The sequence below is a fragment of the Dromiciops gliroides genome, chromosome 3 (genome assembly GCF_019393635.1).
Source record: "Dromiciops gliroides isolate mDroGli1 chromosome 3, mDroGli1.pri, whole genome shotgun sequence".
NCBI classification, from domain to species: domain Eukaryota; kingdom Metazoa; phylum Chordata; class Mammalia; order Microbiotheria; family Microbiotheriidae; genus Dromiciops; species Dromiciops gliroides.
In genome coordinates, this window is record NC_057863.1 from 485,136,889 (window position 1) to 485,152,205 (window position 15,317).

The following is a 15,317-nucleotide window of genomic DNA, read 5'->3' on the forward strand; positions in this document are numbered from 1 at the left end:
TGATCTACAACATGGACAAGGGTATCCAAATTGGTGAGATCACAGATCCATTGTGGTCATGAAGAACACCCTTATTTCCTTTATAGCATGGGAAAAAATATCGGATCACGCTAAAATGCATGCATAGCGAAATGTAGAGAGTAATTGATTTGGAGTTGATACACTTGGATTTCAGAATTTACTCTCTATAAGCCTCAGTTTCTTTACTTGTAAAATAAAGGGTTTGGATGAGATGACTCCTATAGTCCCTTTCAAGCCTAAGTATATGAGTTTATGGACTTACAAATCTTCCCTTTTCCAGCTTTAAATATTATCATTCCATGAAATAACTTCTTAATTGGACACACAAATAAGAACAATTTAAGTAACAACTTTATTCACAAATAAAAAAGCATCACACAACTATTTATACAAGAAAACTATAATTTATAAAATTAAAAAAGTTTCATATGCAAAAAAAGCAATGATGCAACCTAAATTCATTCAAGCTGATGCCCTTAAAGTGGCAATGGACATTTTCTACTGGCACAGACCACAGTGCTTGACCTAAGCAACATAAACAATAGCAATTCAAAGTAGAAAAATCTATTTTTAAAAAAAATATGTACAATTTACATTAAGGGGGGAGGGGAAGGGGAATCCTGTGCTTTAATTCAGTGATCTCAATAGACACTTCATTCTTCTGAATGAATTTCATGCATAATGCTGTTACTTAGTAAATGTTTAACAACCAGCTCTCCAAAACAAAAAAGTATGCATGACACACTTTTAAGTTAAATCTGCATTATTAACATTTTTCCTGACACTTTATTAAGTTGAGACAACCAACAAGACAATAAATCAAGTCCTGATTTCCAGCATTTGCTGATTTTCAAGGTGTAAATGCTCACACTGGAAATTTAATAATCAGCTCTTGAGAACTGTGCAAGTTGGCTCCAGCACACTCACAATGCTTGAACCCAAATGCTCTCCCAGATTGTAAACTCCAACAGGCTACATGCCTTAAATCATGAATTATATGAGTTCCTTTGAATACACACCCTGAAAGGTCAGCTTGTTGACTACCATGCAACATTCCAACAATATCTTTAAGAATCTGAAGTGTGCACTGCATTTCTCTATTAACTAAGCTAAGAGAGTCAGCAGAACATTATTGTATGCTTCCTCAGCAGGTGTTAACAAAATGGCACTGAAACTCAAAGCATTTCTCCATTGATCAGAAATGATGTTTTGAGATCCAAGGCCAAAATCTCATTCACATCTTTGAGTGTTCTCTTGCAGGTGTCTGTCATTGAAGTCAGTAAGAGTTCTTCATATGGAAAAAAAAAATACTGAGAGGATCAAAGGGTGATTTAAAAAAAGGAAACAGTGCCACCACTCCTTTTCTTATAACAAAAGTAGAAGGATGTAGGGAGAAAAATATTGGATTGGGAGCCAGGAGCCCTGAGACCTGGTCTTGCCTATGTCACTAGCTAGCCATGTGACCTTGGACAAGTTATTTAAAGTCACTGGGCTGAGCTTCAGTTTCCTTACCTCTAAAATGAGAAGTTTGGATCTGGATAATTTCTAATGTTCTTTCTATCTCTAAATCTCTGAGTAGATGAAAAACCAATTGGAATCAATCACATGTGTGTATGAGTTACAGTAAATTCATACAGATGAATGCTGTTTCCTAATATTTCTTGGATACTTTCTATTTGTTGACCTAAATACAGTATGACTCACTTGTGGTGAGACTTTGATTATATTTTCAAAAGTATTTTTTAAAGATTCTGTGGAAAATGTCCATGAAAGGGGTTTTCCTGAAGATGATTTTCAAAAGGGTCAACAGTATTTACATGAGTAAAATGAGCTTAGACTTTTGACCCAATGATGAATTTCAGAATATCTCTACATATAGTCCTTTTAGCATGAAAACTAAGTTTCCTCTTATGGTTCTGCAGAATTTCTGTTAGCTCTTGGTTAGCAAAGTGTCTTGCAAAATAATACATACTGGAATTTCTTGTTAGTTACTATGTTTTTCTTAGTACTGTAACATACAAGATTGCTGTGATGCAAATATTTGACTTAATTGATAGTAATATTATATATACATATACATATATATATATTTTAAAAATATTTATTTATTTGTTAGTGAGGCAATTGGGGTTAAGTGACTTGCCCAGGGTCACACAGCTAGTAAGTGTTAAGTGTCTGAGGCCGGATTTGAACTCAGGTACTCCTGACTCCAGGGCCGGTGCTCTATCCACTGTGCCACCTAGCTGCCCCACATATACATATATATTTAAATTCAATTCTGTTTGTCCACGTGGTAGACATGGAAGATTATAGACTAGGAGAAACCACGTCATTTCCTTTTTCTGAGGTAATGAGATGGGAGAACAAATAAGACAAGCACACAAAGATGTACCTCAACCCCACATTGACTGGAGAGAGGCAAGAATACTTGTAAGAGGACACCTTATGTTTTCCACTATTGTCAAACCACAGTGTACAAAATGAGAGGGAAAAATATGCCTGAAAATATGGACTTTAAGAAGACTGGGGAATAAATGAATGTCAGCTTTCAACCTTATATACATAAAAGGACTGGGGGCGGGGAGAGGAAAGGGGCAATGCTGATGAGATAAAAACCAATGTTTAAAAAGTGCAAATGTGGCCAAGAGTTAAGAAGAATTAGTTAAAAGACACAGGGCAAGCCTGATTATCTAGGCTGTAGTAGTGAGACAGAGAGCCCTTTTTAACTACTCAGACAAAAGAAGAGGGAATGAACTCCAAAAACATGCCAGGCACATCTCCTTTTCACCCTGACAGGGCTATTTTTTCCCTAGCAAATCACTTCAGAGTTTCCAGTACACATCCAGGGGATAGAGTGAGTGCCTTTATGACTTTCCTATATGGTCCTATATTCAGTTAGTAATTATGATGGAGACAGGGAGAGGCTTTAATACCATAACATACTGGTACTGGTCAAGGGCCCCCTTCTAATGTAACTATGTACCACCAGCGTAAAATACCAAACTGTGAATTCTCTTCTGATTTCACTGTATTGTGGAGTTTTGCCAAAGGCTACTAACAGATTCTACACTCTCATGATGAATGGACCTCTATGTTACAGTTTATGAAGTCTTTGATACAAAATGCACTACTTTAATAAAAGCTCTTTATCCTAGCAATACTGTTTAACTATGTCATAGACATTTCTGAGCACTGGAAGATCAGCCTTGGAAACTGAGGTAACATAATTAAAAGCTTCCTCATCAATACATACATGTGTGTCTTGTCTTTTGTACACAAAGGTAATCCACTGCTAGTAAGGCATGTGTATTAAGTTAACTTGGGGGGGCAACAATGGTGATAAATTATGACCAAGAACATACATTTGTCAGCTACTTGGTTACCACTGGGGGTGTAGTCTATGTATGAGTTCTTCTATGTGAGAAGCTAACCAGTCTGGGCAGAGCCTCATTAGCACTCTAAGCACCTGGGCTAGGGATCTTAGACTACCAAAAAAGGACTTTTTTGCACAAGCAGAAGAACTCACTTTGGAATTCCTTCCACATCAAAACTAAACAATTTAAGCTTATGTCTAGTATGATGCCATTTACTGTCTGTTTTTTTCAAACAAAACATGGATGCCTCACATATGCCCCATCTTTTCAGTCTCATGCAGCCATTTGGCAGAGGAATATAAGTCCCAACTCAATTCTGTTTCCTGTTACATGGACATAATCTCCTTGGCTCCAAGATCAATCCTTTAGTCCTTTCATTCACTCATGTAGCAGGGAAACTGCTGGTTTGGAAGAGATGCAAAGTATCATGAATCTGCCATTAGTCTTTTCTCAAGTTATGCCCTGGGGTTTCAGCACCCAGCTGGTCTGGCTCAGACACAGTTGGCTGAAGGACTTGAAATGTGGCCAGTTCAATTCAGCTTCGTCAGAAACCATCCAAGGTCCAGACTGGGTTCGGTTCCCCAGTGTTAGCAGAGTGGCATTAGGGTTATGTACACTTCCATTCCTGGTAGAAAAGAGTCCTTTAGGCTTCCTAAAACCACAACAGAAGAAAAGACCATTTGTCAAATGCAAACCAAAGGAAACACAATGTAGATCAGAGACTTACGAAGAGCAATTGCATTTTCAAATGTCCCTTTTGCTCAAGTTTTGTGCTGGGGTCATATTGTATGAACAAAAGGACCTTCACTCGTTCTCTGATGTTGGATGATATAGTTTCAAACAGTGAGCAGTAGAGAAGGCTGGGAACAAAGTGGACATTTTCAGAGCTCCTAAAACACATCTAATGTTTGCAAACTCTAAACGTTAATAACAGTTAGAGACAGCAAATGATACAATAGCCATATTCCATAAATTCATTGAATCTCTAGTCTAATTGCTCAAGGTGGCAAAAACAACAACAAAAATAATAACAGCTAGCATCTATACAGTGCTTTCAGGTTTGCAAACAGCTTTACAAATATCATCTCATTTTATCTTCTCAATAACCTTGGGAGGGGGTGCTGTTATTATCCCCATTTTACAAGAGGAGGATACTGAGGCAGGCAGAAATGAAATGACTTGCTTAGGGTCACACAACTAATTATCTGAGGCAGGATTTGCCCTTGAGTCTTCCTGACTCTAGGTTCACCACTCTAACCTTGCTTCCTTAACCCACTATGCTGCTTAGTTGCTAAAATGCAAATAAGTGATACTTATCATTCCTGTATGTTGGACTCCTAAAGTATAAATAAGTTGCATTGGGGCAGAGTGGGGGAGAGAGGTTTATACTTTGCCTATTTTTCACAGAAATAGAAAGGAATCTATGTAAAATGCCTTGATTGATTTGCTAAAAGATACTGTAATCAATTAAGCAAAAGGAGAAAGTTTTCAGATAACTATGGGGAATGAAAAGACTTTTTTTTTCCCCAGTAGTCTCATGAGATTATGTACAATCAGCCTCTGACACATTTTTCTAGCAGGAAGGAACCTCTGACCTCTTGAGGGCAACTTGAGGAATAGGCACTTCAGGAGGAAAGAAAGCATTATGTTTGGCCCTCTCAAAATAGGATATTGACTTCCGGAAATCACAAAGCAAGGATACATTAGGCCAAAAGGAATAGCATATAAAAAAATAATAATAATGTGAATGAGCTGAATTAATGTAGTAAAACTACCTTAGTTCAGATGCTGCTAATCTGTGATGATTTAGATAAGACCTAGGCTGAAAATGACCTTTTGTTAATACCTATAAAGAGATTCGCCCAGCAAAACATTGTTGTGAACAAGAATGAAAGGGAAATAGAAATAGGTGCTTTCAAAGTGGTGGTTATCCCGAAAACATTTATTTTCTTAAGTAATTAAAGTTATTGACAGGGTAATTATAAGCCAGTCTTATTAAGATAAATTAAAAGATAAATGCTTATTAAGGTAAATCCTTAGAAGTATATACTAACAACACTGGTAGATTAAGTCACCATATGTATGTGAATTAATAAAAATAATAGCAAGCATTTATACGGGGATTTAAGGTTTACAACTGTCTTTACAATTATCATTTCACTTTATCCTTAGAAGAACCCTAGGAGTTAGGTGCTATTGTTATTTCCATTTTTCCATTTTAGAGATGAGGAAACTAAGACTGAAAAGAGTTAAGTGACTTGCCCAGTGTCTGAGGCAGGATTTGAATTTAGGCCTTCCTGATTCTAGGTCCGTGGCTCTCTCTACTCCACCACCTCTGAAAGTAATGGTTGTATTGGGAAGAAAAAAGAAAAGGTGAAATATTGCCTATAATTTAGATTTTTAATTGATTCATATGAATTCATAACTTTGATGACCAACAACCCTGACTTTCTCTAAAATTAGCCCAAATCAGTGAGACTTTACATCTTTAATATTTTCTAAAGCTGTGCTTTTATTGGTGGGGGCACTCCAAGCAAGGACACAAATGGTGACCCCATCCACACTTAATCAGATGATTTTTCTGGGTCTAAAGATGAGTCCCCTGGTTGTGATGAGCCTCTGGGCACTTCAGTGGACCTGGTCCTGAACGGGCCAATCTGTTATCAGGTCTCTTCCACCCAAGGCCTTTTCTGTTTGGTAAGACTTGCCTCTGGCCCTCTGCCAATGGCCTTACAGATCTCAGGGCCACCTTTCACTCCAGGATGAGGTCCTGGAGGAAGATCTTAGAGAAGGAACTTTCCTCTGCAATCAAATCCAGCCTCCAGTAATTTGGATTTTAGAGAGCTTTACCTGAGCTGGACTGAAGTATTACTAATACAAAGAGAAAACAGTTTGCCGAACATATTAACCACAGCTAGTAAGATTCCAAAGGGTACGCCTAGCCCTTAAATCTGAGGGAGTTATCTTTAAGGACTTTACTACAGTAATTGTTTGAATGCTAATGGGTATTATTAAATACAAATGAGGTATGGGTTTTTCTGGTCAGTAAGGCAAACTCATATATTCGAAATAATCCCATTGCCATATATTAGTGAGGTTTAACTTGTCCATATTCTTTTTTGGATTCTTCAAAAACAAATGTGTGATTTTGTAAGGCCTCTGAATCAAAATGAAAAAATGCAGATCTTCCTTAACGTGCTTTCCTTCCTATTACCCATCTATGCATCTCCTTTGTCAATCAAAAAGCATGTACTAATCAACAAATAGTAACAAGATGTTTCTGTTTGTAAGGTGTTATATAACTAAAACCTTAAGAGAATAGATGGGCCTGGAACAATATTGAGAAGACCAACAGACTTACACCTTCCTAGAGAAGAAATATTCTGGGAGACCTTTCTTTATCAGGCAACATGCCACAGTGGAACAGAATGCTAGACTTGGGATTGGGAAGACCTGGGCTGTAATCACATCTCAGACACTTGCTAGTTGTATAACCCTGGACAAATCAAGTAAAAACTCTTTGTGCCTCAGCTCCCTCATCTATAAAATGAAGGAATTGGACTAGAAGACTTGAGGCCTCTTCTAGCTTTAAATCTATGATCTTAGAATATTTACAAATTACATGTAAAAGGATTTTCAGTAATAATACAGATTACCTGACTAATATAACATTTATATATGAAATAATGTTATCATTACAATCATGTATGTTAGTGTTGAATGTTTTGTTGTCTAGAAGCAGCTAGGTGGAACAGAGAGCTAGATCTGAAATTAAGAAGATTTAAGTTTGAATTCAGCCTCAGATATTTACTGGCTTTGTCACTCTAGGCAAGTCATTTAACCTCTATTTCAGTTTCTTCAAATGTAAAATGGGGATAATAACAGCAAGCACCTACCTCAAAGTGTTGTTGTGATGATTAAATGAGATAATATTTGTAAACTGCTTAGCCCAGTGACTGGTACATAGTAGGCTTTTAATAAATGATTTTTTCTTTTCTTCCTTCTAGGTTTTGATAATTTATTTATTTTTTTTGCAGGCCAATGAGGGTTAAGTGACTTGTCCAAGATCATACAGCTAGTAAGTGTCAAGTGTCTGAGGCTGGATTTGAACTCAGGTCCTCCTGAATCCAGGGCCAGTGCTTTATCTACTTCGCCACCTAGCTGCCCAAGGAAGGGTAAATTAAAACAAAAAACACTGCCCCATTTATTGCATAGTCTAAGGGTAATATTATAAATTAATTTAAAAAAACCCTTCGCAATCACAAAGGCATGATAATTCTTCCATTCCACCACCAGGAAAATAACGTGAAAAAAAAATGACACAAGAAGCTCATATAGATAGGGCTTTTCACGGAAATATTTCTTTTCTGGAACCCTTATAGAACTAAGTCAAGGTTAGAATATGGAGAGTCCCCACCAATATTACATCAAGATATTTGATGAAAGGCCATGAGATAGTTGATAACTAATCATTTTATATACTGTCAACACACTTGGTTAAAACGAAAAAAAGCTTGGCTTAAGAGTTCTGTTGCTAGCATATACTTATTCTAATTATTCAGCCTCTCCCATAACAATGGTTGGCAACAAAGGGAATAACCAAAACCTGTCAATGGAAGAATCATAGACTGAGAGAATTTAGTACTGGGAGGGACTTTAGACAACATCTAGGTTAAACCCTTTATTTGAAAGCTGAAGGAACAGAGGCCCAAAGACTTGTTCCATACAATCAATTGGTTAAAAGATTCAATGTATTAAAGGTAATGTTAACAACTGAAAATTTGATCTGTGGAAACTGACAGAGATGCAAATAGTATTTTAGGTTTTAGAGAAATAGGGGATGTTAAAGACCTTCTAGGTCAATTATCTCATTTAACAGATGAGGAAATTGAGGCTAATTGACTTGTCAAAAGTCATACAGATAGTAAACAAAAGAGTCAGAATTCAAAGGTAGGTATTTTGATTTTAAGTACTCCTGATATTCCAAGATAGTATAGATGTTCAAATTTAATTTTCAAAGTATCATGACTCAGTATAAAAAGCCTGAGAAAATATTTCTTTAGTCAAATGAACATAAGCCACAAGGGGTCTGACTGTCTCTAAAAATGCATGTTAGATGGGATGGGAACTACTCCATCTTGCTGACCCTGTCTGATTATTATTTACTGCCCATTCTTCATAGCTGGCTTCTCTCAAAGCACACATTTGGTGAATACAGGGAAGGCATTATATGAACGGGCTCAAGCGACCACTGAGCCTCACTCAGAGAATTTGGGATGAACTCACTTTCTGGCCCCACTCCCTTCTCTGCCTCCCAGCTAGGGAAAGGGCACATCTGTTCTCTTCTACCAATGCATTGACCATTCAAAGACAAAAGTCCGCACTTTCTCCACCCACTAAAGAAACATATACACGTTATTCTAATTCATAAACTATTTTCATTCTGCAAACATTTGTTAAATGTCTTAAAAAATCAAAGACTTTTGATCCAGAAGAGATGTTAAGGGATCATCTAGTTTGGTTTACTCTTTTCAATATTTGTGTAGGGCCAAAAATTCTCATTGGAGTCTCCTGACAACGCCATGAAGCATGTCATGGAATCATTATCTCCATTTTACAAGGAAACCGAGACTCAGAAAGTTAAAGTGACTTGCCCAAGGTCATGGAGCTGCTAATGAGAGGAGTTGGGACTCAACTTCAAGCCTCCTGGACTCTAGTCCAAAAGTATTCTGTACTCAGTATTCTGCCCCAACCCTGAGGTTATGGAATATGTCATGAATTTTTATATATAGGAATTTAATATACTCAGAACACTTCCAGAAACCTGTTCCCATTATTATTATTATTATTTTTGAAAAAGAAACAGAATATTAAATTTCTCATCGATAGTACTCTGCGATCTGGGCAAACCCTATTCTCCAATAACTAACCTTGGACTAGCATTTCATTTCAAAGTTGATCTACTACATGCAGATGCTAAGTCAACACTGATATTAATCATCTTTTCTTACCTGGAGGGAATGTTGGGGGACCATGTCCATGGCATCCTCATTCTCTTGCTCCAGTTGGTTTCTAAAAGATAAAGTCTCCTGAGTTAGTGACGGGTCTGTTGGTGTGCTTTGTTGAGAACATTCAGTAGCTTCTGCCAAGTCTTCAGGATGAGACTGAAGTGGAACTGCTGTACCCACCCGGTCCTGGCTACTGTTTGAATCCAAAGTGGCTGAGTTTTCAGTTTCCAGGTTAAGCGAATTTCTTTCTCTTCCATTCAGTTCCAAGTAAGACTCAGAGAGAGAGAGTGTGTCGCTGCAAATGGGATTCTGCATGAGCGGCCAGGCATCTGAAAGCTCACCACAGGTAGAGTGGGGAATGGAACCAAAGAATGTTGGAAGCATTTCCCCCACTGAACTTGCATTCCTGAGAGGGCAACAAAGGGAAAGTAAAGTTAAATTTTAAAAGGAACATCAGAAAAACTGAATGGAGAAAACTTATTAAAGATTAATGTTCAGAGACATTACCAACTAGAACCTGTATGTGGTTCTCCCTGAATTGCAACTTTACTGCTGCCTGCTATTTTAATTTACTTACCTCACTAATTTAAGCTAAATTAGTTTATTTGCTTTCAAACCAGATCAGCTGACCAAATAAACATTTTTGAAATGCCTACTATGTGCTGTTTTTATTTGTCCTTTGTTCTTGAAGAGGACCATGACATCGGGGGTGATGACATGACTTGCAGTGAATTGGATTTAAGTGAGAGAAGGCTCTGCAAAGTCACCAATCTCACTCTCTCCTCTAGAGCCATCTGGGTCCAGTGGCAAGATATATATCAGCATGACTGGAGATGGCCCTGGATATTTAAGGCAATTGGGGTTAAGTGATTTGCCCAGGGTCATACAGCTAGTAAGTGTCTGAGGTCATATTTAAACTGAGGTCCTCCCTCAGGGGCAGTGCTTTATCTAATGCATGACCGAGCTGCCCCACTATGTGCTAGGCACTGTGCTAGGACCTAAGGATACACAGATGAAAATGAACAAGTCCCTGCCTCAAGGTGCTTATATTCTATTGGATATCCATAAAACCACCTAAACCAGGTAGTCATTGAAAAAGTCCATCTCCAGTAAAAATACATTTAGACTTAACTCAAAGCCTTGTATAGGGATTAAGTGTATTCAGTTGGCAGAAATAATAAAAGTCAAATGGAAACAGTACAAGTGGATGGTAAAGTATAAAGAGTGCTGGATTGTAAAGCAGCTCTAAGTGAATCTGCCTTCTTCAGGAATTTCCCAGAGGAGTAATCAGACACCTCATATGTGACTTCTCTTTTTAAGTTCAGCATTTGGAGACAGAGAGCTCTATTCTGGCATTTGTGAGTCAGTCAATTCATTGCTTGGCCTTGAAAACATGAAATGTCATGAATGCCCAAAGTTACCTTTCATGAAGGGTGGTCCTGGAGTGGAGGGCACAGCCATGAGTGCCACGATCCATGCTACAGGTCTCATCACAGCACAAGGAGGGAATCAAGTGAACTGGACCTGTGAAGAAGACAAGTGTTTTAAATAGGATCATGAGATTCCTTCAGGTAACTCCCATTGCAACATCCTTCAGTTCAGCAACTTGCCATGAATTTCTTAGGGCACTGGGGTTAGAACAGCAAAACCCACATAGTCTCTGCTGTCAAAAAGGTTGAAGGGGATTCAACATGTACACAGGAAAGTAATGTAATGATTGGAATGATGCCACCTACTGGAGACTTGCTGTGGGAAAGCTCCGCCATGAGGAAAATGCCTCAGAGGGCAAGGCCATGTGGCTGTTCCTTGGCGTCAGGAAGTGACGTTTGCTCATGGGTGCTGTCTATCAAGGCTACCAGCCAATCAACTTGAGGAGCCTCCTATTTTCTGGGAGGAGACAGGAAGGAGGAAAGAGGGCCTGCGTGGAGAGCTCTCACTTTTTTGGGTTCCTGACTTGATGGTGGTGGTGGCGGCAGAGGACTTCACAGGAAATTTGAGGAAAGATAGGAATGCCAGGCTGTTGGAATTCTGTTCTTAATCTTTTTCTTTCTATTTTTCAATAAATCCTTAAAAACCTAAACTCGTTTTATCAGTGATTTTAGTCAGTTTCCCCCAAAACTGGGGGAACAGATTAGAATCCACATTTAGAATCTTAAATTACACAGTTAATACAAAGGGTATACAGCATAATACAAAACAATTTCAAGAGGAAGAGAGGGCTAATAACTGGGAGCATCAAGAAAAGAAGCAAGGGATTCTATGTGGTGGAGGATTAGAAGGGAGTGCATCCCAGACATGGGGAGCCCTGTATACAAAGAAACAGTCACAAGAGATGAACTGTCATGTATGGAAAATAATCTTGCTCTTCTTAAAAAAAATTGGTTTTAGTTTGTCAGGGTTTTTTTCCCTCCCCTCCCCAACATCAGTTCAAAATGTATGTACATCCTTGAGTCTTTGTGTCAGCCAGACTAGGCTCCTCACTGTTCCCCACCCACAGGATGCCACCTCTTATTTCCCAGCCTTTGCGCGGGCTGGCTACTATGTTTGAAATATTCTTCCCTTTCCTGTCTTTTAGAACTCCTAGCTCCCTTCTAAGAATTGGGATTGCATTGGGATCACTAGCGCCTAGCGCAAAGCCTGGTACATAACAGGCCATTAATGAATGCTTCTTGGTTTATTGATTTCTTTGATTCTTACAACTGTAGTTAGCTTCTTTAAAATAACTTTAACCAGGGCAGCTAAGTGACACAGTGGATAGAGCACCCACCCTAGATTCAGGAGGACCTGAGTTCAAACCTGGCCTCAGACACTTAACACTTACTAGCTGTGTGACCCTGGGAAAGTCACTCAACCCCATTGAGAAAGAATGGTGCACCCAACTCAGATTGCCACCCACTAGTTCTTCAGTGGTTTACAAATGGTCTACAAATCAGAGCATTCAGAATAGGCAGCAGTTCTTAAAACTTTTTGGTCCCAAGAGTCTTTGGTATTCTTTTTTTAAAAAAATAATAAACATTTTTATTTAAAATTTTGCATTCCAAATTTTATCCTTCCTTTCCTCCCTCCCCTCATCCCAATCAAATATAGGTTATACATGTGCAACCCTTGGTATTCTTAATTCTTATGGGTTATCTCTATCAATGTTTATTGTATTAAAAATGGAAATATCTTAGTATTACTACGAAAACAGTTTTGACCTTGCAGGCTCCCCTGATAGTCTTAGAGATTCTCAGGGGCTCCCAGACTATACTTTGAGAACCACTGGTTAAGAGACAGGGACTTGGGGCAGCTAGATGGCGCAGTGGATAGAGCACTGGCCCTGGAGTCAGGAGTACCTGAGTTCAAATCCAGCCTCAGACACTTAACACTTACTAGCTGTGTGACCCTGGGCAAGTCACTTAACCCCAATTGCCTCACTAAAAAAAAAAAAAAAAAGACAGGGACTTAACCTGTGATATCATTTTTATAGGGAGCTTCCTGGTAAAGAAACTTCCCTTACCAATACAAGATTGTGTCTTCTCTGCACTTACAGTCTTAGAGAGTTGCCTAGCATGCTAAAAGGTGACATGATTTGCCCAGGGTCCTACAGTGACCACATGTCAAAGGTGGGACACGAACCCAGGTTTTCCTGGTTTTGAACCATCTCTCTATTCACCTTGCCTTTCTCCATCTAGAGTGTCTACCTGCATATATAATGTGTCATTGATATCATGAAATTCCAGAGTCCATCTGCCATTCATTCATTCATTCATTTATTCATCATATAAAAATTACTGAGCTCCTTGATACACACACATACACATATAGCTCATCACTATACCAGACACTACAGAGAATACAAAGATAAATAAAATCCCTAGCTTTATATGCAGCATGCTTTAATAAACTCAATGCCTTGTACTGAAGATAGACATATTTAATTTCCATTTGTGAGAAAATCCATAATCTTCTTGCAGGAAGAAATTAAAGTATTTAGGAAAATTAATTTTCTCACATTTTTAGCTTTATGCATATAGTTTTGTTGCATACAAGTATATTCTGTCGACTTTGTTCTCTGATGGACTTCGAACTGAGACCTTTTAGGTCTGTGCTTCACATTCTGAATCCTAGATGGGAGCCCATGAAAAGATTTTCCACTTGTTCCTCTGACAGGAGCAAAACTGTCAATCTTTGTAAAAACTCAAGATTCTTGAACTACCAGCCTCGTAGGTTATCCTCCTCATCATGTGAATAAGATTCTGGAGAATCATATCCTTTCTCTAGGATCCTTCTGGTTGCCTTGGTTTGGATGACTGATAGTCCATCAGTATGGTGATTAGAACTTTGGGGAGAAAACATTTTTGTATGAATATTTCTAAAAATCATTTGATTTCTTCAAGGTTTTCTGGGATGGAGGCCCATGTACACAATTCCTGGGTCTGAGGCCAAAAGATCTCACACATCAATTTAACTGTCAATGATTGAACTCCGAGAACTGCTTTATAGGGAAGGCAGGAAACAAACACTTGTCTAAACAGGCAGGGTGTCAGGTTGTTTAAGTGAAAGCTCCATTGACCCCAAGCAATGAAGATGAACTCACCCAGACATTCTAGGGTTTTAATGAGGTGGCAATTTTCTTTTACCACTTAGAATCAGAACCAAACCATCAGAGAGAAAGGAGGGATAATATGACAATACCCTTTTTAACTAGAAGACCAAGTAAAGCATCTCAATTCCTAGGTAAATGTGCCCAATTCTTTCTGTTCCCACTTCCTTTGGGCTACCCTTATTCCTCTAATATGTTTGTAATGAGGCCTTACTTACCACAAGTCTGTGCTGAATCTTGATGGCATTGACAACAAGTTCTGTGAGGATATTCATTAAGCTGAGCTCTGTCAAAACATGACAGCTCTGACCCATTGTACTGGATATCCTGTGATCTCATAGACCCTGTTGGTAAAGAGGGAAGAAGGAGAATGCATCAAGCTAACTCTTTGTTTCTGCACTTTCCTTTATGAAGCAGATATTAACATGAGAATGTGGAAAATTCCAAGCCAACCTTTTCAAGTTTTTTAAGAGGAGAGAGATCTAGCATTTTCAATGACTGGTAGGTTTAATCTTAAAATGAGATCACTAAACATGGAAAACCACTTGTCAAGAAATCCAAAAGTAGTAAGATGCTCAGGTTACAAAAAATTCCGAAGTTCATTTTTATCTAGTGGCATTAAGATGTTTCATACTTGTCAACATTTCTATAAAAATGCCACTCATTTCCTTCTGCACCTCCTCCTTCTCCCTGTCCTCGGGCCTCCCTGAGACTAAAAGACTATAGGGTTTATTTTCATTAATCTCCAATTACTTTAACAGTTCATTGGTTCTCATTTTAGGCAGGTTTCCTGTCAAACCCTTTAATGGCTCTGGTGATAATTCACTTCTCCAGTTTCTTACTTAGAAACAGAAATAGTGAGGGACTTACAGCGGGGCTTCTTCTCCATGAACTGCCTCTTACAGTAGATGACACAGAGGATGAGGAGGGCCAACAGAACGGTGGCAAGTGCGCTACAGATCACAGCCGCCAGAGCTGTGTCTCGAGGACTGGAGGTGGTAGACGGGATCTTCACAAGGTTCACTTTGGTTGTACCTGAAAGAGGCAGGAAAGACCATCAGCATTAATTATAACAAGTGGAACAAAGTTGGTGACTTGATAGTGAATAATCAATCATACTGCTGATCCTCTGTACTGGTCAGATCACATTTGGAACACTGGGGTCAGTCTTAGGCATCACATTTGAGGAAGGGCAATTAATGAGCTGGAGAACAACCAAATCAAAAGAGACCAAGTTGGCGAATGGCTTCAGGATGTTACCATATGAGAATTGGTTGAAGGAAACAGGGATCCTTAGCCTGAAGAAGACTCAGGGAAGGACACAACAGA

General features: G+C 38.6%; 1 protein-coding gene across 1 annotated transcript in view; it reads right to left on the minus strand.

Moving 5' to 3' along the window:
* Nucleotides 1-359: 359 nt before the first annotated feature.
* Nucleotides 360-15,317, minus strand: part of TNFRSF19 (TNF receptor superfamily member 19) — a 95,628-nt gene continuing 80,670 nt past the window's right edge. The window contains exons 6-10 of the mRNA XM_043998307.1: nucleotides 14,859-15,023; nucleotides 14,207-14,332; nucleotides 10,825-10,927; nucleotides 9,407-9,809; nucleotides 360-4,047 (exon numbers count right to left, since the gene is read on the minus strand). Of these exons, the coding sequence (XP_043854242.1) occupies nucleotides 4,039-4,047; nucleotides 9,407-9,809; nucleotides 10,825-10,927; nucleotides 14,207-14,332; nucleotides 14,859-15,023 (806 nt within the window). The 3' untranslated portion in view covers nucleotides 360-4,038. The remainder of the gene's footprint in view (nucleotides 4,048-9,406; nucleotides 9,810-10,824; nucleotides 10,928-14,206; nucleotides 14,333-14,858; nucleotides 15,024-15,317) is intronic.